The sequence below is a fragment of the Natrix helvetica genome (assembly GCF_964273705.1).
Source record: "Natrix helvetica genome assembly, chromosome: 4".
Classification (NCBI taxonomy): Eukaryota; Metazoa; Chordata; class Lepidosauria; order Squamata; family Natricidae; genus Natrix; species Natrix helvetica.
Window position 1 is genome coordinate 15,569,647 of NC_138550.1, and position 25,987 is coordinate 15,595,633.

The 25,987-nt window shown below is 40.2% G+C and overlaps 1 protein-coding gene across 6 annotated transcripts in view; it reads left to right on the forward strand.

Moving 5' to 3' along the window:
* YAP1 (Yes1 associated transcriptional regulator) overlaps positions 1–25,987 on the forward strand; it is a 101,307-nt gene that overhangs the window by 33,892 nt on the left and 41,428 nt on the right. For 3 of the 6 annotated variants that reach the window (XM_081950010.1, XM_081950012.1, XM_081950011.1), the window contains exons 3-4: positions 16,241–16,356; positions 21,007–21,120. In XM_081950010.1, the coding sequence (XP_081806136.1) occupies positions 16,241–16,356; positions 21,007–21,120 (230 nt within the window). The remainder of the gene's footprint in view (positions 1–16,240; positions 16,357–21,006; positions 21,121–25,987) is intronic. The other 3 variants (XM_081950013.1, XM_081950015.1, XM_081950014.1) reach the window with 1 other exon arrangement.

Here is a 25,987-nt window from a genome sequence, read left to right on the forward strand (position 1 = left end):
CAACCAGTGCAGGCCGCCTAAAAGGGGTGTAACATGGGAGCACCTAGGTACCCCCAGGACAACCCGCGCGGCCGCATTCTGGACCAGCTGGAGCCTCCAGGTGCTCTTCAAGGGCAGCCCCATGTAGAGAGCATTACTTCTTCTGCTTGGCTCCTTTTGTAAAATTCAAAAAACTTCCTTTAAACATGTTCAGTTGGAGTTTTCAGATTTAACAGCAGCTTCCCTTCCTGCTCTGGAAAGAGCTTTGGAAATGTCTATGTTTAAAAAACGAGTTTGGATAAAGGCTGGCTTGAGATAGAGAAAGTGGGAGTGGGGGAATATTAAACAAAACAAAAGAAAACACTCCCAAAAGTTGCACAGTATTACATAGATTTTCAATGTTGGGAACAGTTCATTGTAAAACGTATAACAAATTTAACACGCAGTGGCTGTGTTCATATGCAAAGTTTAATCAGATACTGAATTAACCTATATTTTTAGTTGTGATTAAATGCTAAGCCACGACCAGCACCATGTTTTTAAAGGAAAGGTAATCTTATTTGTATTGAATATAATATATATTATCATCTCTGCTTTTAAACACTAAGAAAAAAATTCTTCACTCTTGTATTAGTACAGTTTACAAATACTGTATTTTTTGGAGGATTTGGGGAGGAAAACAGGGAGGGGGGGGGAATCTGCCTTTGCCACCCAGCAATTTGCCTCCTTGCAGCAAACAGTACAGAAGATATACACTGTTTGTGGTGTTACATTTCAGACTATACTTGTACAGATGCTATTAAAATTGATGTGGCTTTCTGAAAGTATACATTAGTCTCTGCTATTTAAAAGAAGATACAATAGCACTGGGCCTCTCCATATCAAGCATTTATTTTAAAAAGCTTCTTCATTTTGTTAAGTTGTCTAGAACAATAATAAAGCAGTCTTTAAAAAATAATCCTAATAATTTGAACATTCTATAGGCATTTATAGTCATATAAACAGCCTGTTTCAGTTTAGTGTGATTAGAAGAAGATATAATCTGCCTCTGCCTCCCAGCAATTTGCCTCCTTGCAGCAAACAGCAAGTTTCACTTTCAATTTCAGTTTAAGCAGGGGCCTCCCGATGATCAGCTGTTTCAGGCTGCAGGGATTGCCATAGCCTATTGCCGCCTCCGTAAGCCCTTTTTCTCATTTGCTGCAAGGAGGTAAATTGCTGGGAGGCAGAGGCCAAAGGATGGGGCCTGTGGGTGGACGGGGCTACATTTGGTATATAAGATGCACCCAAATTTTCACCCGCTTTTAGGGGGGGAAGGTGCGTCTTATACTTCAAAAATATGGTATATTTAGTTTTTTCAAATTACTAATTGAAATCAGATTGTAGAGATTCAAATAAATATAAATAAAATTCTATACAAAGTCTATGAAAATACTTGAAGGAACCAAGTACTGTATTTTTCGGAGTATAAGGCACACCTTTTTTGCTCAAAAATGAGTCTGAAAATCTGGGTGCATATTATACATCGAATACAGCATTTTTTGCCTCTTGAAGCCCGTCCCTTCACCAAAATGGCGTGCATACCCTTATGGAGGCTTTCAGAGAGTTCCTGGGGACTGGGGATGGCAGAAATGAGCAAAAAATGGGCTGTTTCTTTGCCCCCCCCCCAGCCCCTAGCAGCACTCTATAAGCCCCCATAAGGCTATGCATGCATTTTTTTTGACAAAAACAGGCCCATTTTTGCGAAAAACTGGCCTTTTTGCTCATTTTTGCCCCCCCAGGAGCACTCTGCAAGCCCCCCCCCCCCGGGTATTCATGCCTTTTTAAAAAAACTGGATTCGTTCTCGTGAAAAATGGGCCATTTTTGGGAGGTTTGCAGAGTGCAAAAACTTTCCCCCCCCCCTTTTGGAAAGCTCTTTAATTGATTGATGAGAATTAGATTCATCAAGTGCTGTGCCAGCAGAAACAAAGTCTTAGGTGCTGCAGATTGTCAGCGATTTCCTTCTCCAGTACATGGATAAATACATCTGGAAACATCTACCTACCTACCTGATCTCTCTCTCTCCGTACCTACCTACTGTATTTCTCTCTCTCTTTATCCCTCTCTCTACCTACCTACTCTTTCTCCTTCCCTCCCTATCTACTGTATTTCTCTCTCTCCCTCCCTCCCTCCCTCCCTCCATCTACCTACCAACCTACCTACTCACTCTCTCTTCCTACCTACTGTATTTTTCTCTCTCGCTTTCTATTTCTCTCTCTATCCCTCTACCTACCAACCTATCTACTCTCTCTCCCTATCTATCTACTGTATTTCTCTCTCTCTCTCTCTCTCTCTCTCTCTCCCTCTACCTACCAACTCTCCCTCCCTCCCTCCCTCCCTCCCTATCTGCTGTATTTTTTCTCTACTTCTCTTTCTCTATCCCACTACCTACCAACCTACCTACTCTCCCTCTCCCTACCTATCTACTATATTTCTCTCTCTCTCTCTCTCTCTCTTTCTATTTCTCTCTCTCTATCCCTCTACCTACCTACACACGCTCTCTCTCTCCCTACCTACCTACTGTATTTCTCTATATCTCTATCCTTCTCTATTTTCTCTCTCTATCCCTTTATCTACCTACCTAACTACTCTCACTCTTTCCCTACCTACCTACTGTGTTTCTCTCTCTCTCTATCCCTCTATCTACCTACCTACTTTTTTTTTAATTTGCCTCTTCAAAACCTTGGTGCGTCTTATACTCCAAAAAATGTGGTAGATTCTTATTTGCTGACTATGATAGCTGTTGTTTACTTCTTATTATTTAGCTTTGTAGTTCTTTAAAGCAGCTAACTTGGTTTTATTGAAATAAAGAACTTCCAGTTGGCCTGTTGGGGCCGTTTTTTGCCCTCCCCAAGCTTCAGGAAAGACTTTGAAGTCTGGGGAGGGCAAAAAATGGTCCCAACAGGCTAACCGGAAGTTCCAAAATGATCTGCTTCTGGAGGACCTCCAAAGGGCCTGGGGAGGCCATTTTTGCCCTCCCCAGCTTCAGGAATTCCTCCGGAGGCTGGGGGAGGCGAAAGACACGTTCCTGAACTTCGGGTTGGGGCTGTTTTTCACCTTCCCCAAGCTGTAGGGAAGCCTCCGGAGGCTGGGGATGGAGAAAAAGGGCCCTAACTGGCCAACCGGAAGTTCGGAAATGAATGTAATACAGGGATGCGTCACGCACTGGCCACATCAACACCTGATTTAGCGAAGGGGGAAAAATCCCAATATGTCACATCATGTGATAATGATGTGAGTTTGACACGTCTAGCATATGTGATTATTTTTTGTTGCTTAGGTTCTGCATGGTCTTACACAGAGGTGGTATTCTACTGGTTTGGACCGATTCGCCTGAACCGGTAGCGGAAACTGTGGGTGGCCCCATTTAGGCCCTTTTTTGCCACAAGCACATGCGCGGAAGGCCGTGTGCAAGCAAAGCAAGCGCACGCACGCACATGTTCACATTTGCGAACCGGTAGGGAAGGTAAGTGAATACCACCCCTGGTCTTATGGTGAAATTGATGTGCAATATCTTTATTATGTACAATCTTCTGAAATTTCAAGCATCCTGAGGTTTTTTTTGCTAACAAAAGCTTTCAGCTTAGTAACTACTTTTAGAAAACTCAGACTTGTCAATTGCAGCGGTACAGAATCAGTGAGCCACAGGTCCTGTCTTTCAATCCTATTTATGATCCTCAGAGCCGCAAAAGCATAGTGAAATATGCTGGCATGGCTTTCTGTTCCCCCAACCCACACCCAACCCTCTAACTGGGTTTAAAATGAGCCATCAAAAATGAGTAGTAAAATGTGTTAAGGATTGGAAGGTGAAGGATTGGATTCCAGCCATCAAGTTTATCATTTTGGCCTTGGTTGCACTTCCCCCCTTCCTTTGAAAAGAGATTAAGCTTCTGTCTACATAACCAAGATGGTTCTTTGGGGAAAATAAGAGGGGGGAGGTATGGTGGGTATGTTTGAGTTAGTTGTAAAAATAATACAGGTGGGATACAAATAAATAAAAATAAACGTTCTAATGTTCTTAAGCGACTAAGATGAGGCACCGTTCTCATAAAAGCATGTGATTTTGAAATGGTGGTGGGTGGGCTTGGTAGGCTTGTACCTTTTATCTCACCCTAGAAATAATGCCCATAGTATTGTTGCCTACATTTAAAGAACTGATGCACCTTATTTTTTTTAACAGTGAAAAACCAGAAGAAGCAACAGGCAGTGGCCTCTCCCGTGTTATTTTCTGTGTGGACAACAACATTAGTGGCCTTGTTTCTTAAGCCCTGGAGAGCAATATTTTTAAAGTGGCATATTTTCTTCCTATCTCAGGAACGGAGGGAAAAGCACATTATCTTGGGGGTGTGTATAAGCCCTAGAAACACTTCAAATATTTTTATTCAATATTGTTCACTTGTGCGCCAGAATAAAAACACACAGAAGGTTACCATAATAAATCCTTACAAATCCTAGCACTGTCCAGAAATCTGAAACCAACTGCCTAATTTTGTTAATGAAAAATCCCTACTTCTGTGCTTCCTACTAAAGCACAAAGCTAATTGCAAATCGGATACTAGAAGTATTCTCTTGGCAAAGTATGTGCATTCCAAGTCACTCTATACAATGCCTCACCCTCATTTATTTCAAGGAGGTATAGTCTGCAGCAGTGTGAAACGAAAGTCAACACAGCAAGGAAACTGCTATTTTGGTAGTCCCACTTTTTTGAGGGTGGTAGTGCTTGAAGTCTCTTTATTCTGTACTAGGGGAAAAAAATCCCTATTCTCCAGTACTCCATCCCCAGAAATTCTGTGTTGCTAGTTTTGCCGTTGTCACCTTAAAGGAAAGATGGGCAGCTGTTGTGGCCCAGCAGCGGCCGTCTGAGCTGTTGGTGGACTCTTGACAGCTCAGACCATTATGGGACTGCTCTGAAGGATGAGGAAGACTCTGGAAGGTGTTTGGAGTCAGAGCAGGAACTAGAGAGGCCTGTTGGCCACCAGGTGGCATCTGAGTCAGGGAGCAGTGAGGAGGAACAGAGGGAGGTTGTCCCTGATGTGTGTTTACGTAGGGCTGAGAAGAGAAAGGAACAGCTGTGGAGAAGACGTCATAGAAGAAAGTAAGGACACCTGGTTAAGGGTGTGGCCCCTCCCAAAGAGTTTATAGGTGGAGTGACGGGAGGGGAATCTTTGCGGGAAACAACAGTCCATATTACGAGCCGTTGCGGAAGCATTCTATAAATTTTAATCTTGGGTTATTGAAGATAACTTTCTAGGCTCCTAGCCAAGGGGTGGCTTTATGTAATTAGTCATGGCAGACAGCCAAGCCTGTGTCTGCATATTCATTGGAATCACGGGACAGAACAGGTAGCGTAAACAATTAATAAAATAAAAATAAATGTAAACTTCTCCTAGGCACTGCTTGGAGTGTCCAAGCATGGGTTAACTTCAGCTTGCTGCCCAAGGACTGAGTTCAAAGTTTGTATAACCACGCCTCTTGCTTCCCTCAGAGGCTCAGTTTAAAAAACTAAGTCGCCCTTAAAGGACGCTTTTGGGGGAGTTCCAGTCGTTGAGCAACAGGTTGGACTCTCCAAGTCTGTGTAGTGTAGCCTTTATTATTTTTGTGTTCAGTTAGGTTTTTTTTTAGCTTTTGTTGTTTTTAGCTTCCAATCCATCCAAAGTAGGGATTACTGTCAGATGCGCGAAACCAGCTGCCTGGAGCGTGGCTGGCTTTCGCGCTGCCGCGATTACAGCAACACCATGGGAGGCTCGTTTAGCGGCTGCTGGCGAGCTCTTAGGGACAGGTAGGCAGTCAGGGTCCCCCTAAAACTGTCGGAGGACTGTTCGTTAGCCGGACACTCTCCTGAGTCTTTGGAATATCTGACAGGTTTCCCCGGTGCCACTCCAGGCGCACGGCAGCCATTTTGAAGACAGAAAAAATTGCTGTGCTTTATTTCTGAGGTGTTTCAAGCTGCTGCAGCCTGTTTCATCTGCAGATCGCCACTGGGAGGGGTCATAATCAGCTGGCCTCATTCTGGGTGTCCAGACAGGCCTCTCCCTCCCCTGGACTCTCATCAAGCAGCCACAGGGATTTTGGCTACTTCCTGGCCATTCCCTGGCATTTAGACATAACGCGGATCCTTGGACAAATCTGACCGGCGCCATTTTTTTGTGCCTCTGCCTCTCGCTGGGACATTAGCAACATCTAGAGGTCCTTCTCATCTCCGGCAATACCATCTTGGCGCTGAAACTTCGTTTTTCATGCCAGCTCTTCTAGCCAGCCCTGCATCTGTGCCTCACATCATGGCCAGCATTGTGGAGGCTGAAGTGACTTCCCAGTTAGAGAAGCCTTTCCGTCTCCTTTGGGGGTCAGTGAGGTGTCCAAGAGGGAGAAGGTTGAACAGGACGATCCCGAGCTTTCAGAGGACGAAACTCTTCTCCCTGACACGCCTGCCTTCTCAGGCTTATTCAAGCCTTCTATGTTTAGGGCTATCCTTACCAAGGCCAGCGCTTCCGCCACCCAAATGGGTCTCCCAGCTGAGGCAGAACCTGTAGGATCCAGCATCTCGGCACGGAGATCGACTCCAGGAACTGCAAGGTCTTTCTCACGCGGGAGCAGGTGGACAACATCAGATCCCTGGTAAGAAGCATCCGTACGACAACGTCAGCGTCTATCATCTCCCTCTCCCAGTTGCTGGGGAAACTAGTGTCGTGCATTTCGGTGGTGCCTTAGGCTTGTCTGCATGCACGGGAACTCCAGTGGTTCCTCCTACCGATCCAGAGACGCAAGGCCAGCAACTCCAGGAGAGCGGTACATGTCCCTCCAAGGATGGTTTGCTCTATCAGGTGGTGACAGTCGGAGGCCCTCCAACGGGGATGCTCCTTCAAGGAACTGGAGCGCCTGGTCATAACAATGGACGCCAGACTATACTGTTGGAGTGCTCATCTCCAGACGCACGTTATTCAGGGCAGGTGTCTCAGGCGGAGCTCGCCCACAACATAAATTGGCTGGAGCTCCGGGCCACCAGGCTTGCCCTGTATCATTTTCACCATCACATCAGGGGCCGCGATGTTCTAATTCTGACCGACAACATTGCCACAAAGGCATACATAAACCACCAGGGTGGCACTTGATCTCTGGCCCTGATGGCAGAAGCGAAGGCACTGGGTCGATGGGCGGAGTGTTACCTGGCATCACTGCAGGCAGACCACATCTCAGGGGAGGACAACGTGGTCGCGGACTGGTTGAGCAGAACTACCATCAACAACTCGGAGTGGCGTCTCCATCCATTGCTGTTCCGTCAACTGTCACAGAGGTTCGGCCTCCTGAAGGTTGACCTGTTCACCACTCCGGCCAACGCTCACCTTCCCCGGTTCTTCACCAGGTTCCAGTGGCCCAGCACGGAAGGGATAGATGCCCTACGGTGTCGTTGGCCTCCCGGCCTCTTGTACGCCTTTCCGCCTCTTCCATTGATTCCACTGATCAGGAAAATTCTGACAGAGGGAGCGGAAGTGTTGCTTGTGGCACCACACTGGCCAAGGAGGTCCTGGTTCGCAGAGCTTGTCAGTGACTCAGCACTGGCGCATACCTCAGGAACAGATCTCCCTCAGCCAAGGGGCCATTCAACATCCGGAACCCCAGTGGCTGCAACTAGCCGTTTGGCACTTTAGGGGGACCTCCTGAAACTCAGCAGATTTTCTGACAAGGTCATCCACACCATCCAAGCACCCCTCCACTGTCAGGATCTACAAGGCAACTTGGTCGGCCTTCTCAACTTGGTGCCAGTCTCATCACGTCATTGCCACTTCTGCAACCATTCCGCAACTCCTGGACTTTCTGCAGGAGGGCTTGGACAAAGGCCTCTCACCTAACACGTTCCGTCGGCAGACGGCTGCCCTAGCCAACATCCTGTCCACGGACATCCTGTCCATGGACTCACAGCTGCCTCTCAGGACATCCTCAGGTTCATAGCTTCCTCAAGGGGGCTGCCAACCTCAGCCCTCCTACAATTCACAGATATCCGACTTGGGACTTGTCTGTCGTCTTACAGTCTCTGACTACAGCCCCATTCGAACCGCTTCGATCTGTCGGTTTGCATCACTTGTCCCCCAAGACGGCCTTTCTTATAGCTATCACTTCGGCCCACAGGATTTCCGAGCTGGCCGCTTTTTCGGTCAGAGAGGACCTTTGCATTGTGCATTCAGACAGGGTCATTCTCAGACTGGACCCAGCCTTTGTGCCGAAGGTCAACAGTGTCTTCCACAGAACATAGGAAGTGGTCCTTCCAGATTTCTGCCCGCGACCCAGACATCCAAGGGAGCATGTGTGGTATAAACTTGATGTTCGCTGTGCTGTACGCATCTACAAGAAACAAACTGCTTCCTTTCGCAGGTCGGAAGCATTCTTCGTGTCCTTTCAGTCCGTCTCCATGGGCAGGAAGGTCTCTTCCACCATAGGACGCTGGATATGGGCATGTATGAAGCTGGCCTACGAGTGTAATAATCAATGAAGTCTTAAAACCTTTAAACAAAACTGCATTTCCTATCTTATGAGAGTTCTTCATAAAATAGTGAGATGAGGTCCCACCTCTCATTTCACCATTCATTTTGTATCTTTGCCCTTACTTTTTCTTCTACATCTTCATGAAAATGTAAATTAGCAGAAATCCAACACATTTCTAACATCTTTCATTGTCATATAAGAACCCAGCTTTATTTTGTTTGATCTCCATGAATAAATTCTTGAAAAAATTTCAACCATACTCTTTTGAGCCACCATTTTTGTATTTTCATGTATCTGTCAGATCGAAATTGCCCATCATTTCAAAAAATATTATGAGCCTTACGAGGAACAGTTATAAGTCTTCTCATTCAGCGCCATTGTAACTTTGCATGGTGGATTCCTGTACTGTCACCCAGTAGTTCTGTGTAAGATTACTAATTCACTTTTAGGAAGGTGTCTTCAGAGACAACCCATCTGGCTGATGTGACCAATTTACACAGCACTTTAATTCATTTGAATTCACAGACTTGGTTAGGTGGATTCTATAGTCTTGGCCGGTTATCTGGAAATTTTGGAAACTTTGAACTTTGAGGAAGTGGATAGAATGCTGTCTGTAGTATAGCCATTTCCCCTTTCTTTGTCTTGGTTCTTAATGATTGTTTATGTGACCTACATTGTTGGATATACTCAGAGATGTGTATCACTCACTGACTCACTGCTGCCTCTTTTCCACCAAAGTTTCAATTGATCTGGTCTGATTGAACTTAGAAGTGCTGTTTTTATTTGTTCTAATAATTTGCAGCAATATGAAGCTAAAAGTCATGCTGATTAATTCTATAACATTCTATTCAGTTTGAGGCGATTTGGTTAATTTTAAGTAGTATGTATAGCAAAGAGTTGGACTTGAGCTAATGTCTTTACCAAAATCCACAACTATATACTTAGAGAGAAGGAGAAATATTTCAACACTAAAAGCAAACCAGTTAGATCAGTTTGCACTTGGATGATTCATCACTAATAAATTATGGTTACTAATAAATAATGTGAAACAACTTTCAGATCTGAAATAAATCTTATGCCAAGCATTTGCTAGGAATAAAATGATTTCCCAGAGTTCATAACCCAATTAATATTTAATTATTCATATTATGCCTAGTGTGGCAAACATACCTGTGTTTTGCATCTTTGATGCCTTGAGGAATGCTGGAAACTGATTTCCCTCTTCCCTTTAGTATTTTACTATATTTACTTTCAAACATTCAGGGAACTTATGAAGGATGTTGTTTTTCACTATGCATAACTGCAAGATTAAAATATATAAAGTAGGCAGAGGTGATATTCTGGCAGTTCAGACAGGTTTGGCAAAAAACCGGTAGCAGAAATCGCAGGTGGCCCCACCCACTCACCCCAGCTCTATGACATCACACGTAGGCACTTTTTTAAGCCATGGCACTTGCTTGGAAGGCTGAGCGCATGCACTCGCACTTGTGAACTGGTAGGGAAGGTAAGTGAATACCACCCCTGAAAGTAGGATTGTAAGATATATTCAGTTGAATCAGACTTTCACACCCTGCTGATCTTCCGATGCATTGGGTTATAATTTCAACTAGTCCTGTGAGGTTTACTGTTGACAGTCCTGAATTTGAATCAAAGAATGTATAGAAGACATACTTATCAGACACCAAGTTGTGGAATGTGTAGGTAAAGAACAATTTCAAGTAGAGCTAAAAGGAAAAAAGGAAACTCACAATCCTGCCTTTGAATTGTTAGAATCATTAAAATAGTATTTATAAGTAGTGCCATCCAGATGTTGACAGGCCATTGTTTTGAAGAAGAAAGATATGTATTTAATACTAATGCAGAAAATAATTAAGTATATAGTCGTAGAATTTCTGTAGTTTGGAACCTCAGAGCTTATTGCTCAATTAAATATGTAAATTTGGTTCAAGAAGCCATCATTTTATTACTTGCTCATGAGACCTTACATCAGGGGTGTCAAACCTGTGGCGTCACATTTTCGTCACGTGACGTATCGCGACTTTCCCCCCTTCGCTAAACTGGGGATGGGTGTGGCCACCATGTGATGCATCTGGCCCGCAGCCCGCAAGTTTGACACTATTGCCTTACATATAAGATCCTGCTCTCTAGCAGAGCTGGAAAAACTACATCTTAAGAAATGTGATTGCTTAATACTGATGGCTTGAAATAAGTTCTGCATGTGTTCCTGCATTCTGATCCTCCAGTCTATTAGCTATTCTTTGCTTTTCACATTTTATTCTGGGCCAGATTGATTGATTTATGCTTCATGCATCGTAGTCTCTCATATTGTTTGCATGGATATTCCCTCCAGTGCATCCCATGTAAGCTAATGAATGTAAATTGTTACGACTTGGTTATTAATGAAATGTCTAGAACTTGTTTTTCTGCCATTTGTCTTAATTCTATCCATATTCCTAAAATATTGGGCATAAAGCTATATGTATCCAGATGCAGAAACTTTGGAATTTAGTTAACGAAAGGGAGTTAAGATCCCAAAGGCAAAGCAGTAACAGTGGTCTCTTCATTTTCCCTACTCTTTGAACCCAAAAAGAAAAAAATGGCAACTTCAAACAGTTCAGATTCTATGCTTTGTATGGATAGAGGACTGCAAGCTACCCACAGTTACTTTGAAACAAGATGGGGACTACATACGTACGTACATACATACATACATACATACATACATACATACATACATACATACATTTTTGTAGCCTGGGGTTGAAATGTGGGGTCCTTGGTGATTTCTGATTATTTTTGTAATCTATAGAACGATTGACAGAATTTTGTTCATCATATTTATATTTTAATGAAATAGTAACTTCTCTATTTGTTAATCATTATATTTTGTGGGGAAATGAAGCTGTTAATACCTAACTAGCTAGAAATGCGCTATCAAGTATGTTTATTTTGTCCTGATGGATAAAATTATACTAGGATTATAAATCCTAGTAAATTAATAATTTCCAAGCTAGATTAAAAGTATTAAAACTAACTCTTTTATATAGTAAACTATGAAGGTGTGATTCAATCCTTGCTTTCAGAATTAAATGAAGAAGTATTTATGATACTTCAACCTGAAATTCTTTTTACTGTATTATTATGCTTGTCGTATTAACCACTGGTGAGATTTCTTGTGAAAAACTGACTTCCATTATAGTATGAAGTTAACAAACAGGGTTTTAATTTGTATAATGTAACTGCAGTCTGTTGTGTCTATACTTTGTATTGACAATTGTGGAAATAGACAAAAGCAAGTGTCTAAAGTGGGTAACCCAGATGAGACATTTTTATATGAGGAACTGTAACAAGATTACAGTAGTCAACAATACAGCATTGTGAAGAGAGTAAATTAAACTTGTAGGTTTAATGAACTTGAGAACAAGTCCAGGCATGTGACTTTATAAATAACAATTTCACAACGAATATAGGCTTGGTAAGAGGCCCATAAATCTGGGCAAATAGCCTGCTGAGCATTTTAATGCCAGCTCTGCCAGCTCTATTCCCTGAACTGATGAGAAAATTAAGGAAAGCTGAAATTAAGCAGGATTCTGTTGACAAAAACAATTTTAGACTTCTATTCACATGTCACTTGTCTTTTCTATCTAGGAGCATGGGGTCATTAGATTAAATCAAGAGTTCAAAGGATTTTGATATACAGGAAAAAGAAATACAGCACTGGTGGAATGCAATAGGCGGCATTTCTCTTAGGACATACGTAGTAATGTAATCTTTGCCATAGGAGCTATTGTGTGACTTAATTTTTCTCCAGGTCTTCTGTTCCAAGCAAAAAGATAATTGTAGAGGAGAATACAATCTGGATATGTAGAGAGGTTATGCTCTTTCCTACGCCTTCCCCCTCCTCCAAGTATAACCTACAGGTAGGTAGAAGAGATTTGGAGGAAAGTTCTGTATACATTCTTTTCTGGCAGATCCTCCTTTTTTCCTTTTCAGTATTCTGTTCTTCAGCAGTACAGAGGTAAGAAGAATTTACTTAAAGAATGGTAGAACTGGTCATGATAGGTTGTTTTTTTTTTGTACAATTAATAAGGGCTGCTGTCCATCACTGCTTCATTTGTAAAGTTAAGTATATTTTCTTCCAAGTCAGCTGCTTACCTTCTACTGCTTATTTCTTCTCTTCTGAAAAAAAATAATCAGGGGAACTGTATTACGAGATTCATGCTGATTAGGAGTCAGAGATATGCCTTAGATTCAACAGGCCACATTAAAGGACTGGAAGTCAGCTCTTTGTAAACACTGGGCTTTGGTTTCTCTTGAAAGGATCCGTGAGAAGTGGCTGCTATGTTTTTGTTTTCATAAAATCAATCAACTTCATCTGTTGTTCTAATTTTTAAAATTAATATTTGAAACATGATGTGGGTCGGTAGTTTCTGAGCTACATTTTCCTATAAACTTATTTTATGTCAGATGGGAGAGGGAGAGGAGAGGATTATCTAGGATTTGAATGCATCTTTATTAAAAAGGGATTGGAAGAATTATATGGAACTTCCGTCACTTCCTTTTGAATGGAAACCAAATACAACATGTTATTGAAAAGTAGGTTGCAGGCCGAACTAAAGGAGATCAGAAAGTGTCTTTCAGTGATATATGAGCTGTGAGTTCCAGGCTGATTGCAGGATTGTAGTGAAAACTGCACAACATTAAACATGGGGAGATTTTTATACAATAAACAGTGAATAAGGTTTTCTACCTGAAAAATAGTAATATTGAATGACGGATGTGTGTGGCAACATGGGCAGTCATCTACAGATACTTTCTTCTGTTGACTGAAGTCATCTTGTGCTTTTCATTTATTTAATAGTACAAATGGATGGAAGTTTCGGATCCTGCGCTTTAGTGTTTGCATGAACTTAATGAGATGGGGAGTGCCTAAATTGGATGGATGGATGGATGGATGGATGGATATGTGTAGCTACCACTTAGAATAGGGATATCAAACTCAATTTCGTTGAGGGCCGCATCAGGTTGTGTTTGACCTCAGGAGGGACATGGACCGGGGGGGGGGGAACATGGCAAGCGTGTCATCACTCATGTTGGTGGTGCCTGTGGTGGCCAGAGCGCTCTGCCAGTGAAAACGGACTCCCAAGCTCCATTTTCGGCTTTGTCAGCCTCCTGCAACCCTCTGCCAGTGAAAACGGAGGTCAGTGTGTATCTCTGTGAATTAGTGGTTCATGTTCTAGATGTTTTCTTTAAGAGTCATGTTCATGATGCGATTTCTCATGCAACTTAACTTTCAAAGAATAATGATGGCTGCTTTCTCATCATTTTAGTGGACATGCATGCTATTCCAATCACAAACAACGCTGAACATCATAAACCCCCAAATCGGCACGTTGGGTTAAAAACAATACGATAAAACTAAATTGGTAATACTACATACAGAACCTACAGACAGCACTGCAAATCTTTATTTACTTGCTTAGGAAAGCAAGGTTGAGGTTCTTCAAAAAAGTTTGGGAGCCGAGTGTTTTAAAGGGGAGTGCTGTGATCAGGTGCTTCTTGGGTCCTGTCACATGGACATTGCTTAATGGATGAAATCCAGAACATGCCAACTTCTTCTGATCTTATAGTGCTGGCAGAAACAAATGGGAGAAAAATAGTCCCACAAATAGCATTAGAGGTAATCCTCAACTTGCCACAGCAATTGGGATCAGAATTTCTGTCACTTAAGCAGTGAGGTCATAAAAGCTTGACTGCATCACGTAGTAACAACAATGCCTATAGTCCTGGTTGCTGTTAACCAAATCCATAATGATTAGGTTGAGGCAGCTTCCTTCCAGGCTTCCCACAACCAAAGTCAGTGGGGAAGCGGGCAAGAAGTGGCAAGCTCCATGCCAGTTGGCAGGCAAGTGAGTCAAGGAGGTTGCGAAAGAGATGCGTGGGAGAGAGAGCACAAAAGGGTGCATTGGAAAGGAGGGAGGGATACGGGGATACAGAAGTGGCCAATATAGCATGAGCACAGAGGGGCTAGGGGAAGGTATGGAGGTAGAAAGGACTTACTCCTCGAACTTGTGATCTTCCCTGCAGCTTCCTCGGAAAGTGAGTGTGGAAGCTGGCAGGGAACATTGCAAATGGCAATCACATCAGAGGTGGTATTCAGCCAGTTCTGACAGGTTCCGGAGAACCAGTAGCAGAGATTTTGAGTAGTTTGGAGAACTGGCAAATAGGCTGGCCCCGCCCCTGCTGCCTCCCAGCTGATCTTCTTCTGTTGCCCTGCACAGGAGAATGGAGCTGGAAAGCAGGTTAGTGGGGTGGGGAGGGAATGGGGATTTTGCAGTATTCTTCCTCTGCCATGCCCAACAAGCCACACCCTCAGAGCCAGTAGTAAAAAAAAAAATTGAATCCCACCACTGAATCACATGATTGTAGGGCTGCAACTAGTCATAAGTACAAACTGGTTGCCAATCACATGGCTGTGGGACTGCTGGGATGGCCAGAATTCCAAGGACCAGTCATAACTACCGTTCTTTTAGCACTGTCTTAACTTTCAACCTTCAACTGAATGGTCATAGGTTGACGTCTATCTGTAAGCAATATGACAAAAATCAGAGACTATCCACTTACTAGACGGAATAAAACCACGACGTTTGTCCCCAAGACCTGATAAATTCCCTAAGGGAAGGGGTCCTGGAGGAAGCCCATTCTTCCCGTTTTTGTTGGATTAGACAGATGATATTTGGAGTCAATAGGTAGTTCTGCAGGGGCTGAATAGTAAAAATGCTGTTCAGAAATTTCTTCTCTATTTCTAGGTCTTAAATTCTTCCAGTTTGAGGAATTCAAAATAAAGCAGCTAGTAACAGGCAGTGTAATATTCCACACTTTTCTTTTTTTTAAAAAAAAGCAACTTTATGCATTTGTTATCTTAATCTTTTGATAATACATTAGTGCTATTGTGCCACTACATTAAAAAAAACTTCAAGTGAATATTAATAACATTCCCCTTGTTTTAATTAATATTCTTGGTGATATTGATAGCTTACACTTTTTGTTATATTTATTATGCCTAATAAATTCTGAACATTGTGGGCATTATGCATAAAGGTTTGTCATTAAAATATAAATTCCTTACATACCGTAAAGAAGTTGATTGCAAGTGAAATATTTGACTTAATATATATTTATATTTAATATATTATTAAATCTGTCACTTATAAGATACATTTATTTTAGATACCTGTCTAAATGTTTAAATTTTTCAATACCTCCTCTCTGGTTTAATTGTATGTAATGAAAAAGTCCTTTTATTGAAATTAACATGGTTTTAGGAACACAAACAAGTCAGGGAATAAATACCAGTTGGCCACCTTCAAGATTGAAACTAACATTTGACAATCTGTCAAATATTCTAAATGCTACCCTAGATGGGCCTACTCTGAATTTGTATATGTTCCAGCAGGATTCCATTTGACTTGAAATTCAGACCTCACATAACATATTGCACTTTTATTCTTTAGAAGTATTTCTGAATTTCAAAAGCAATTTCTAAATTCTGTGACTTGTTTTTCATAACACAGATCAGCAAAAATTCTTGGACACTCTGCATTAATTCTGCCTGTGGCTGCAATGATTTGGAGCAGATTTTTTTCAGGACTGTCAGATTCATTGCTCATTTTCTAACTGCTCATTATGAATTTTCATATTGTTTCCCTTATGTGGCATTTAACACTTTGTTCTATTTTGCTTTAGTCACATTGATCAGACAACAACATGGCAGGATCCAAGGAAGACTCTCCTTTCCCAAATGAATGTTACAGCTCCTACAAGCCCTCCAGTGCAGCAGAATATAATGAATTCAGCAACCGGTAAGGAGAAACCAACCAGAATTTATAAGAGAATTTCAAGAAGCTTAACATTTAGAATATAAAGTTTATGCTGATCATTTGTCATTATTGCTGAGATTTATTACTGAAAATGGATGTTACACAGATTATTGTCTCCCATATAAGTATTATCAAACAGATACATCCTATGAGAAATAAAACACAAATTGATGAATAGAAAGTGTTATGGCAGTGGAGGAAGTAAGCTTGAATTTTTTGAAACGTTCTAATTTTTAAAACAGTATATGAGGATTTGTGCAAAATGCCATAGGTGTATGCAAGTCTTCATTATCCTCTTCCTAGGCTTTGCCTTGTCATGTTGAAAACTTTCTCAGTTTTGTTTCTTTTATACCTCGGTGCATTTATTTCTTATTATTTTGTTTGCTATGATTTCATAGTGGCTTTTGTTGGCAGTGGTTTATCATATATAGATAAATCTTTTGCAAACATCAGTATTTTCTGAACTCCATGTTGCCAAGTGATTTAAGCAATATAGAATATGGTTTTTATAGCAAAGGTGCGTCAAACATATGCATGTATGTTCTTAAGACCATGCTGTAGCTTGTGGAAGGCAACTTTGTGACCTTAAGAAGGAAGGTAGCTACCTTAAGTTGGTTCCCCACAGCAGTGGTGGGTTGCTGCCGCTCCTGACCGGTAGTGGCCTGGAGCAGCTGAGAGCGTACTGGTATGGTGACTTGTTTGGTCCACCTACCCGCCTGCGCTCTATAGCTCTATTTATACCAAAAGGCGCACAACGTGCAGAGCCTGAGCGCGCCCCAACAAGCAGCTGGGTGTTGGAGAGGTGATGGACTGCGCATACATGCACAGCACACATCAGGCGTGTGCACAGACAGACCGCGATCAGCATACCGATAGCGACGGTCAGAGCAACCCACCACTGCCCCACAGGTGTTACTGTTTCCTTGTGCTTCAAAGCACGATTTTTACTTGGGATGCAAAATTACCACACAGTCCTGAGAAATCTGAATGGACTAAGCTTTGGATTGGAGGAAATCAGACTGGAGTGTACAGGGTCACTTCTCCCATGTTGGATTTTGATATCCAAAGTCTTTTTTTCTAAGCTTGTCTTTGTCTTCTTTGTCTTGTCATTCCCACCATCTTTTCAACATTTTAATAATTAATTTTCTGCCTTCAAAGTAATGTTCAAAGTTGCTTACGGGTGTATAATACACTAAGAAAATAAACTGTAAATGTGCAGAACATTTGAAATAAAAAATAAAGTATAAAATAAAATTACAAACCAATTTTATTTTATTAAACTATTTTATTAAAATAAAATAACAAACTAAATAGAGTATTGAAGCAAAATGAACATTGATACATATATATTTTTGGCAACCTGTGAAGGAAAAATTCTTTTGAATGAAGATGGATCCCTGATTTATAAAATGGCACTTTTTACAGATTCTGCTATGGATATATTAATAATCAGTACAGGTAGTCTTAGACTTATGACCACAATTGAAACTGGAACTTCCATCCCTAAGTGATGTGGTCATTAAGTGAGCTCTACCCGATTTTATGACCTTTATTGCCAGACAGACAGACTGATTAAGATGAAATAGTTTATTTCTGCCCCTGGTAGGATTGTGAATTAACAGACATTGGAACAGGCAGTCAGAAAACTTGGCTGGAATTTATAATTTTCCTCAGTAAGAATATAGTAATATCTAATATCTGTCTGCTACAAGTTTTCGTATCGTGAGTGATCTGAAATAATTTTCTTTCCTTGAGAAAAAAAAAGTCCTGGATTATTAATCCGTAGCTTCTCCATTCAGATTCAGGCTCTCAATCTGGAGGATAACTAGATGGGTCTTAATCATTCTCATTTCCATCCGTATCTTGTCCATTTGAAATAAAAATGTAGGCTTTATTAAAACATTTGTATGAGCAAATACTTTTATGACTAAGAAAGCAGGTGTTTTACTCTTAAGGTTTGTTCCATAGGCCTATATTTTTCATCTGCTAGTTCTCCTTCCTAGAAGATTAAGAAAAGATGATAGTATTAAGAAAAGTAGATGTTGTTCTACTGTTATTTGTTCTATCAGCATGTTAAAGGAAAGGCTTTTATGTGAGAACATTGGTTGATTATATGATAAAGAGTTCGTTTAAAGTTACAGAAAAAGATGTTTATGGAAATCTCCAGGGATTTTTTTTAAGCAAAATAAGTGTGTGTATTTTTTTTTTCTTTAAAACCATGATTTGAAGAGTGGTAAAAGTTTCGCAATAATAATTTTTGAATCTGTCTCTGCAATAAGACATGTTGCTGATTTGAAAGGCCATTCCTTGCCAGGGAGCAATAGAGATTTGTAATTAGTCATACTTCCTAAGCTTGGTGAAAAATGATAATTATGGGTATCTAAGAATGTGGAGAGAACACCGCAAATTATTCTGGTAGCAAATGTAGTCTTAGCAACACACTGTTTCATCTTGACCCAAGATGTAACAGTGAGATACGATTTAATGGCATTGTATGAAGTTCAAAATTGTTTTGTGAAAATAGTATTTAGTGTTTGGTTCGGCAACATACTAATCATAAGCAGAATTAGAGGTTGAAAATAGACAATTCTTCAATGGTTTTATTTTATTTACAGTATATAGCCACCCATCTCAAGAACATAACTGGGCAGTTGACAGCATTAAATGATATATTCGTTTTTTGCAAGTCTAACCTGGCATTAGATGCTATTCGTATATTTTAAATTATTTACAGATTCCGTCCTGAAAAATGAAAGCAAATAATAATACTAATAATTGCTGTTTGAACTTCACCTCATTTTTATGGAATTGCTTTATGGTATTTTCTAAGCAGAACAAGGTCAAGTTTGGCATTTCGTTTTGCTTCTTCGTATTTGGTCAGATCAGGACAAAACATATGTGAAGGGGGAAAAGAATATTACTAATGTGAAATGCAATACATTGTCCTGGATAATGTATTGAATTTCTTCAAACCATGGCTTATTAAAGCAGCGTATGAACTTGTCTGCAAAATTAAAAAGAAATTCTGTCTTAGATGCAGGAACAGATATAGACTTTTAATGCTATAGACTAGTGATAAAAATAATAAACAAGACTTCCTACAATGACGAAGCAAGGTGCTGCACTATAGCCCCAATATTTACCAGTTGAAAAAGTTTGAGGATGGTGTGGGAAATAAGAGTTAAGAATATTTGACACAGTTGTTTTGGATGAAATTATAGTGGTTTAGCAATTTTGTTTATTCTCAAGCTACAGGGTTTGATAAGAGTTAGAGTAATAAAGCTAGCAGAACTCTGTCTTATCAAAAAAAATATAATATACAATATTTTCAAGATTTTATTAAACAAAAGTGAAATGAACAAAGATTTGGGCAGCACAACAGTATTCTCAGTGTTTTGGATTTTTCAAAAAGTCAATATTGCAAATAAACTTTCCTATTTTTCTACACTCTTCATAATCTTCCTTTATTCTCTCTTGGTTGACCTTCCCAACTTAAAAAGAGTTCATTCTCTGTTTTTCTTGAAATAACATTGAAAGTCTGTTAGCTAATCACTTTCATTTTCTACATAATGTCCATAAGATTTTCATAATTAATGTGTGTTTTCCATTGAAGCTAAGTGGAGCATGGTCTACTGTGAAATTTCAATATGGAACATTAGCAATGCTCATTAAAACAGGACATTGCTGTTCCCAGCTAATAAACAAGTTTCTCCCGGATTAATGGTTTATATAGTTCTTTTATCCTCTAATTTATCTGTGGTCTTACCAAACCTGTGAAAACTACGTGATTACTCTTCCCATTCTTTAGAACAAGGACGGTTGCCCTCCAGTTGTCTACTGTAAGTTCATGGTTAAAGATCAAAAAATGGTCTGAGATTTCTGAAATGATAGTTCAAAAGAATCTGAAGACCATTGAGCCCCTTTTGCTTTTTATATAATTTTGGTCTGGAAAAAGATTATTTCTCAGAAACTATCCAATGATTTGCCAGACCAAAATTAGCATAAGTATGGCTAAGGGTTCCATGATGATACGCAATATGTATCAATATATACAGTCTCTTTATTGAGTTGTTGCAGGGCATTATTTTTACATAGAACTCCCACTGTTTCACATAAAAACAATTGTACAATATAAGGAATAATGTACAAAATATGGAAAATTAACAGATAAATAGGAACAGAAATGTACCTAAAATAGAGTTTTGAAATGTCCTGGAATATGAATGTTTGGCTAATTCTGAAAAAGATGCCAAGACAAAAATGAAAATAGTTGTCCCCCCCCCCCCCCCCCTCATATTATGAAGCCAGGCAGTAGTTCCTGGACTTGTAACTATCCCTTTTCATTTTTGCAATAGGAAGAATTTAGAATAATCAAAAGATGGGGTAAATTATAGGGCATTTTAATCCCCCCCCCTCTAAATATTTGAAAGGAATGTTTTATTGCAACACAGCTAATAGTATTCTTCCTTTCCCTTAAATCCTGAGAGCCACGATATGCTGAAACAATTAGTTTCATGTGTGCTATGTTTTATGTAAATTAACTGGGGTTTGTTTCTTTTTTTAAGTTTAGCTACTTTTTTTTTCAGCAGGCATAGCACAGCCTACTATGAATTGCTTCCTTCTGTGTTACAGGCCCGCTCCCTGAAGGATGGGAACAAGCCATGACCCAGGATGGAGAAATTTACTACATAAACCATAAGAACAAGACTACATCTTGGCTAGATCCAAGACTTGACCCACGTTTTGGTAAAAGTTCCTGGCACTTAAAATTCTTCCCTCCACCCATCCACCCACCCTTCCCCCCCACTTAAATGAAAAACTAGCAGCTGTAGCCAAAGACCTGGCTAATGATTTTAAATTAATTGAGAAATTAACCCCCCTCCCATCTTGATGTCTTGTGCCTTTGCCCACTCCTACTAACAGCATGTAAGCTTTTCTCTTCCTTGAGGGCAAGGTGAAGCTTCCCTTAAACTATTCTCTTTTCATTCATGCTCATCGTATTTCGATTTTCTGTTGCCTCTCCCATCCCTTTTTCAGATTTGAATTTTTCCACTGCTATTATATTTGTTACTTTTATTGTATAAATATAGAGATGATTATTTATATTGCCAGTTGTCTCAAAGATAATTCAGTTTTTTTATTGAACATGATGGCTTAGGTGTTGATAAAAAACAGAGGCTACCTGGTGCGTATAGAGTAAAATCAACTTTAAAAAGTCTAGTTCATGATAGTTTTTAAGCCTGTTTGCTTACTTAATAAGAAGCTGATCTGACGCTGAATATTAATTTTGAAATCTTCCTTTAGAAGTATGTGTTGTAGGGCATTGTTTTAGGCTTCTGCTCTATTGAATATAAGGCATTGTCTGGCAGTATAAATTCTTATTAGTATAATTGTTTTATTAAAATAAAGCAATGGCAGTTATTTGTTATTTAAGCTCTTGTACTCTGACCTAAGAACTTCCCCACAATTGCAGAGTAGATTTTTCTTTTTTTTTTAAAAAAAAAAGTGCACTTAACACCTTTGTTATTTACAATTTGCAACTTCCAATTCTGTATAATTTTCTTTTAATGATAAGTTCATTTATAAGGGAGTCGAGCAAACCCCATTAGAACGAATAATGTCACAGCATTATTTTTTTAACTACTCCACTGAGGACCAAATAATTTTGGGGAGAGCTGAAATACTAGCAATTAATGTAGTATTTATCACTTTGCATTTGATCCTTTCAGATGAATTTTCTTGATGTAAAGATTACTGTAAAAAGTATAGGTTTTGATTTTGTTTCACTTTAAAACAACCACTAATGCAAAGGTAGCAAAATTATGCAAAAGTTTCAGTTTCGCCCAGTGAAGGATGAGTAATTTGCAACGTTTCTTGTGTCCAGTGCAATCCTGTGTATGTGTATTCATATGTTAATCCTACAGTGATTAATTAGGCTTCCTAAACTGTGTCTTAAAATTGCAGTGAACTTTGTTTGGAATTTTAAGCAGTCAAAGGTGCTATGCCACTAATACAGGAAAAAGTAAAGAAATTGCAATAAAATATTAGTGTATGCCTCTTTCTTTAATGAGAACACTTCCACGCAGATCTGCAGCATAGCTGAAGTTTTGAGAGTGAAAGAAGAAAAAGAAATATTCCCTCCCCATTAAGATCTTCCCATTCTTTATTATACAATAAGAAAAAAATATAAAAAATACCTTCTTAATTCTCACACCTAACAGACATATGACTATCATTATAATTTTTAATTACTACTATTATTATTTCAGTCAAGATGCTATAATAGGACTTTATATTTCCTTTTTTTTTTTTCATATAACAGTTCTGTCAGCTGGCCTGAATTGACTGATAGGGAAGAACCACGAGTCTTTCACCAGTTCTAGTCCTATACTTTATTAACAGATAAGCACCTGTCTCTAAATGGCAGAGGCAGGGGCAGCTTCCGGAAAGTTGCAGAAGAAAGGTGTTTTTCTTTCTTATTCCAGAAATATTTCATAAGATATTGAGGCAGGGGGAGAGCTAAAAAACTCTTACAGCACATAATTCATTTCTGTTACCAGTTCTAGATCCTAAAAAAAGTTAGGGGTTATAAGCTACTCCATATGCATATTGTCTTCTTTTCCATTTTCTTTAACATTATCACTCACAACATCTTGTCACATTTCCAAACATCCAGGTGCACAGAAATACTATGAACATTTCTTCCTTCCAATCCTCGCATTGTACATATTGCTGAGTTTGCAGGTGCATGGGTTATGCTGCAGTTCAGTTGTCACAATGGGTCTCTAACTCCTTGATAATACTGAAGGCTGCTTAGCAGTATGGAATAGGAATGACAGCCCACAAATTACTTATTAGTTCTATACCTCTGGCTTATGTCATTTGAAAGCATTGTTCTGCAGATTTGGTGGGTTCGTGTGGTCTGGCTAAATAATATAAATTACAGTAAACTGGAGGACCTTAATGGAGACTTCTACTACTTGATAATAGCTTAAATAATTATCTTAACTTTCTTCAAATTGGACAATACAATGCTTAAAACGCTAAATATATTGAGGATGATATTAACTGTACACAATAGTGTGAAGTCACAGATTTTTAAACTGGTGTTGGCCTTCATGCACAACACGTTCTTCCCAAGAACCCAGGGTGTTGTAATGTGATGTGCAATGTAATCTGGATTTCCAGCAGGGAGGGGCTGTTTTCCAGAGAGCAAAGAAGCAGCAGAGCTTGCAAAGTTCGTTCAGCAGAAAGAGGGTTAAAATGGCTCCTCTGCGGCTATTCCCAGCATATACCAGTAGTTATACCAATAGTTGCTTTAGTCTGGCAAGATTCTGTCTATAGGTGAAGAGCAATAAAGGAAACCATTCTTAAGTGTTGTTTTTGGGGCCTAGCAAGCTGAGCAAATCTTGCTCCCATAGGACGACAGCATTTAATTGATGGGATTTGGAGTGCACCCATTCTGCAGATGGTGCATTTAGACCAGGTGTGTCAAACTCAATTTCATTGAGGGCCGCATCAAGGCTGTGGTTGATCTCGGGGTGGGGAGGGGGCTGGCTGGGTGTGGCTGACTGAGTGGGTATGGCCAGCTTGATGCCACTCCCCAAACTGCTGGCATGTTTCCTCTTCACATTGGGTAGACCAGTCCGAAGCTACATTGGACTGATCTTTCCTCTTTGCACTGGGTAGACTGGGCCGAATGCACGCTGGCCTGATCTTTCCTCTTTGTATTGGGTAGACCACCCCAGCCTTGCAGGCTGGTTCCGACCACATCGCGGGCCAGATGCGGCCCGCAGGCCTTGAGTTTGACACCCCAGATTTAGACAGAGAGATGTTTGTATCTAAAGAGGAAAGATATGGATAATCCTGTAGATATAATTGTAACTAAAATGTGGCTTAATCTTTTTGCCATAAATGTATGCAGTTAGCATAGCTAATAGTACTATATGATTTTCAAAGGCAAATTAGAAGTGTGGTTAAGTTTTTTCCTAAAGCAAGACTGTCTGATACTGAATATATTAGCCTTTGCTTTTTTCCTATTTGTCCCTGGCAACCTAAGTTGATGGTGGATACATTCAGGTTTTTATTGCAACCATAAGATTGCTTTTAAAATGTGTTTGTGTTGAATATACTCTTAATTTCCAATTATTGTTGTGTACCTTCATTTGAGTAAAAGGTGATGCCTCTTTCAAGTCAGTTCTTGATTCTACTTCTGATTCTACTACACAGACAAGTCTAATTTGTTTATTTATTAATCATAACCTCCTATCTCACAAAAGGAACTTTGGGCAGTGCGAACAATCAAATAAAACACCAGATATAAAAATATAAAAATCTACATTAAAATATAAATATTATAAAATTAAATTTACAGACCCTGGGCAAAGAAGATAACAATAGCTACTTTAGCAACGGAGTTTCCGAACATGTCTTCTTCAATCTATGTAATTGGCTCAATAGCACATAGAAGTGCTTTCCTCCAGGATGTTTATGCTTCCTATCACTGGGATTTCTTGGTTGTTTTCCATCCATGCGGCCTCACACTGTAGATGTAGGTAAAATTATCCAGGTCCTGTCATTGCTGAGACTTTTCAATGGTACATATCACATAAAACCAGTGTGTGTGTGCTTTCAGATTAGTCATTTAGGTTAGTCTTTTAGTGACTGCCTAGACTCATGATGCATGCATGCCGGAAGTGGCACACAGTGGCATGCGCATTAGAAACCAGAAGATCAGGTGGCCAGCACACATGCGCGCGCCAGGAAGCTAAACTTCCAGATTCTGGCGCATGCGCACACATTCTCGTTTTTAGCCTAGACTAATCCCTGCAGTTTTCCTTGCAAAATTTCAGAAGTAGTTTGCGGGTTGAGGATGTGACTAGTATTAATAATAATCATCATCATCATCATCAACGCAAAAGGAATACATCAGGAGGATCCTCAAAATATTAAAATCAAAGCTGAATGCTGGAAACATAATTAAAGCCATTAATACATGGGCAGTTCCAGTGATACGCTACTCAGCTGGAATCATCAACTGGACTCTGGCTGAACTGGAAAATCTGGACCGGAAAACACGCAAACTTTTCCTGTAGATACGGTGGGAGGGGCTACAGCTGGGTTTAGTCACAGCCTGATTGGTCCAGAGACTGAGGGAATTTTCTTAAAGTATCCTTTCTTCCCTATTGGTTCCCAGTTTTCTCTCAGTCTCTGGTCCAATCACTAAGCTAGTTAGAATAATAATAATAGTAATAATAATACCTCAAAGGAGCCAAAGCTTGGCTCCTTTGAGATATTATTATTACTATTATTATTATTCTAATTCGATTAATTGGATATTCTAAATTTCTTATATTTTTGGACTGCTGGCCATAGAGTCTGCTTTGTCAGTCTCATAAGGAGGCAGGAGTGACCTGGTCTCTTGCCTCTGGGCCTGGGGGTGCTCTGCCCAATCTGAGTGTACAGGGATGACAGGCTCCCATGTGCAGCAGAGTTAATCAGAGGCTTCAGGGGCCAGCTTTTTGCTCAATTCTAGTCTCCTGAGCGCCACAGCTTTAACAGCCTTGCCGCGGCTGCAAAAGCTTTGCCACAGCTTTGATAGCCTGCCGCGACT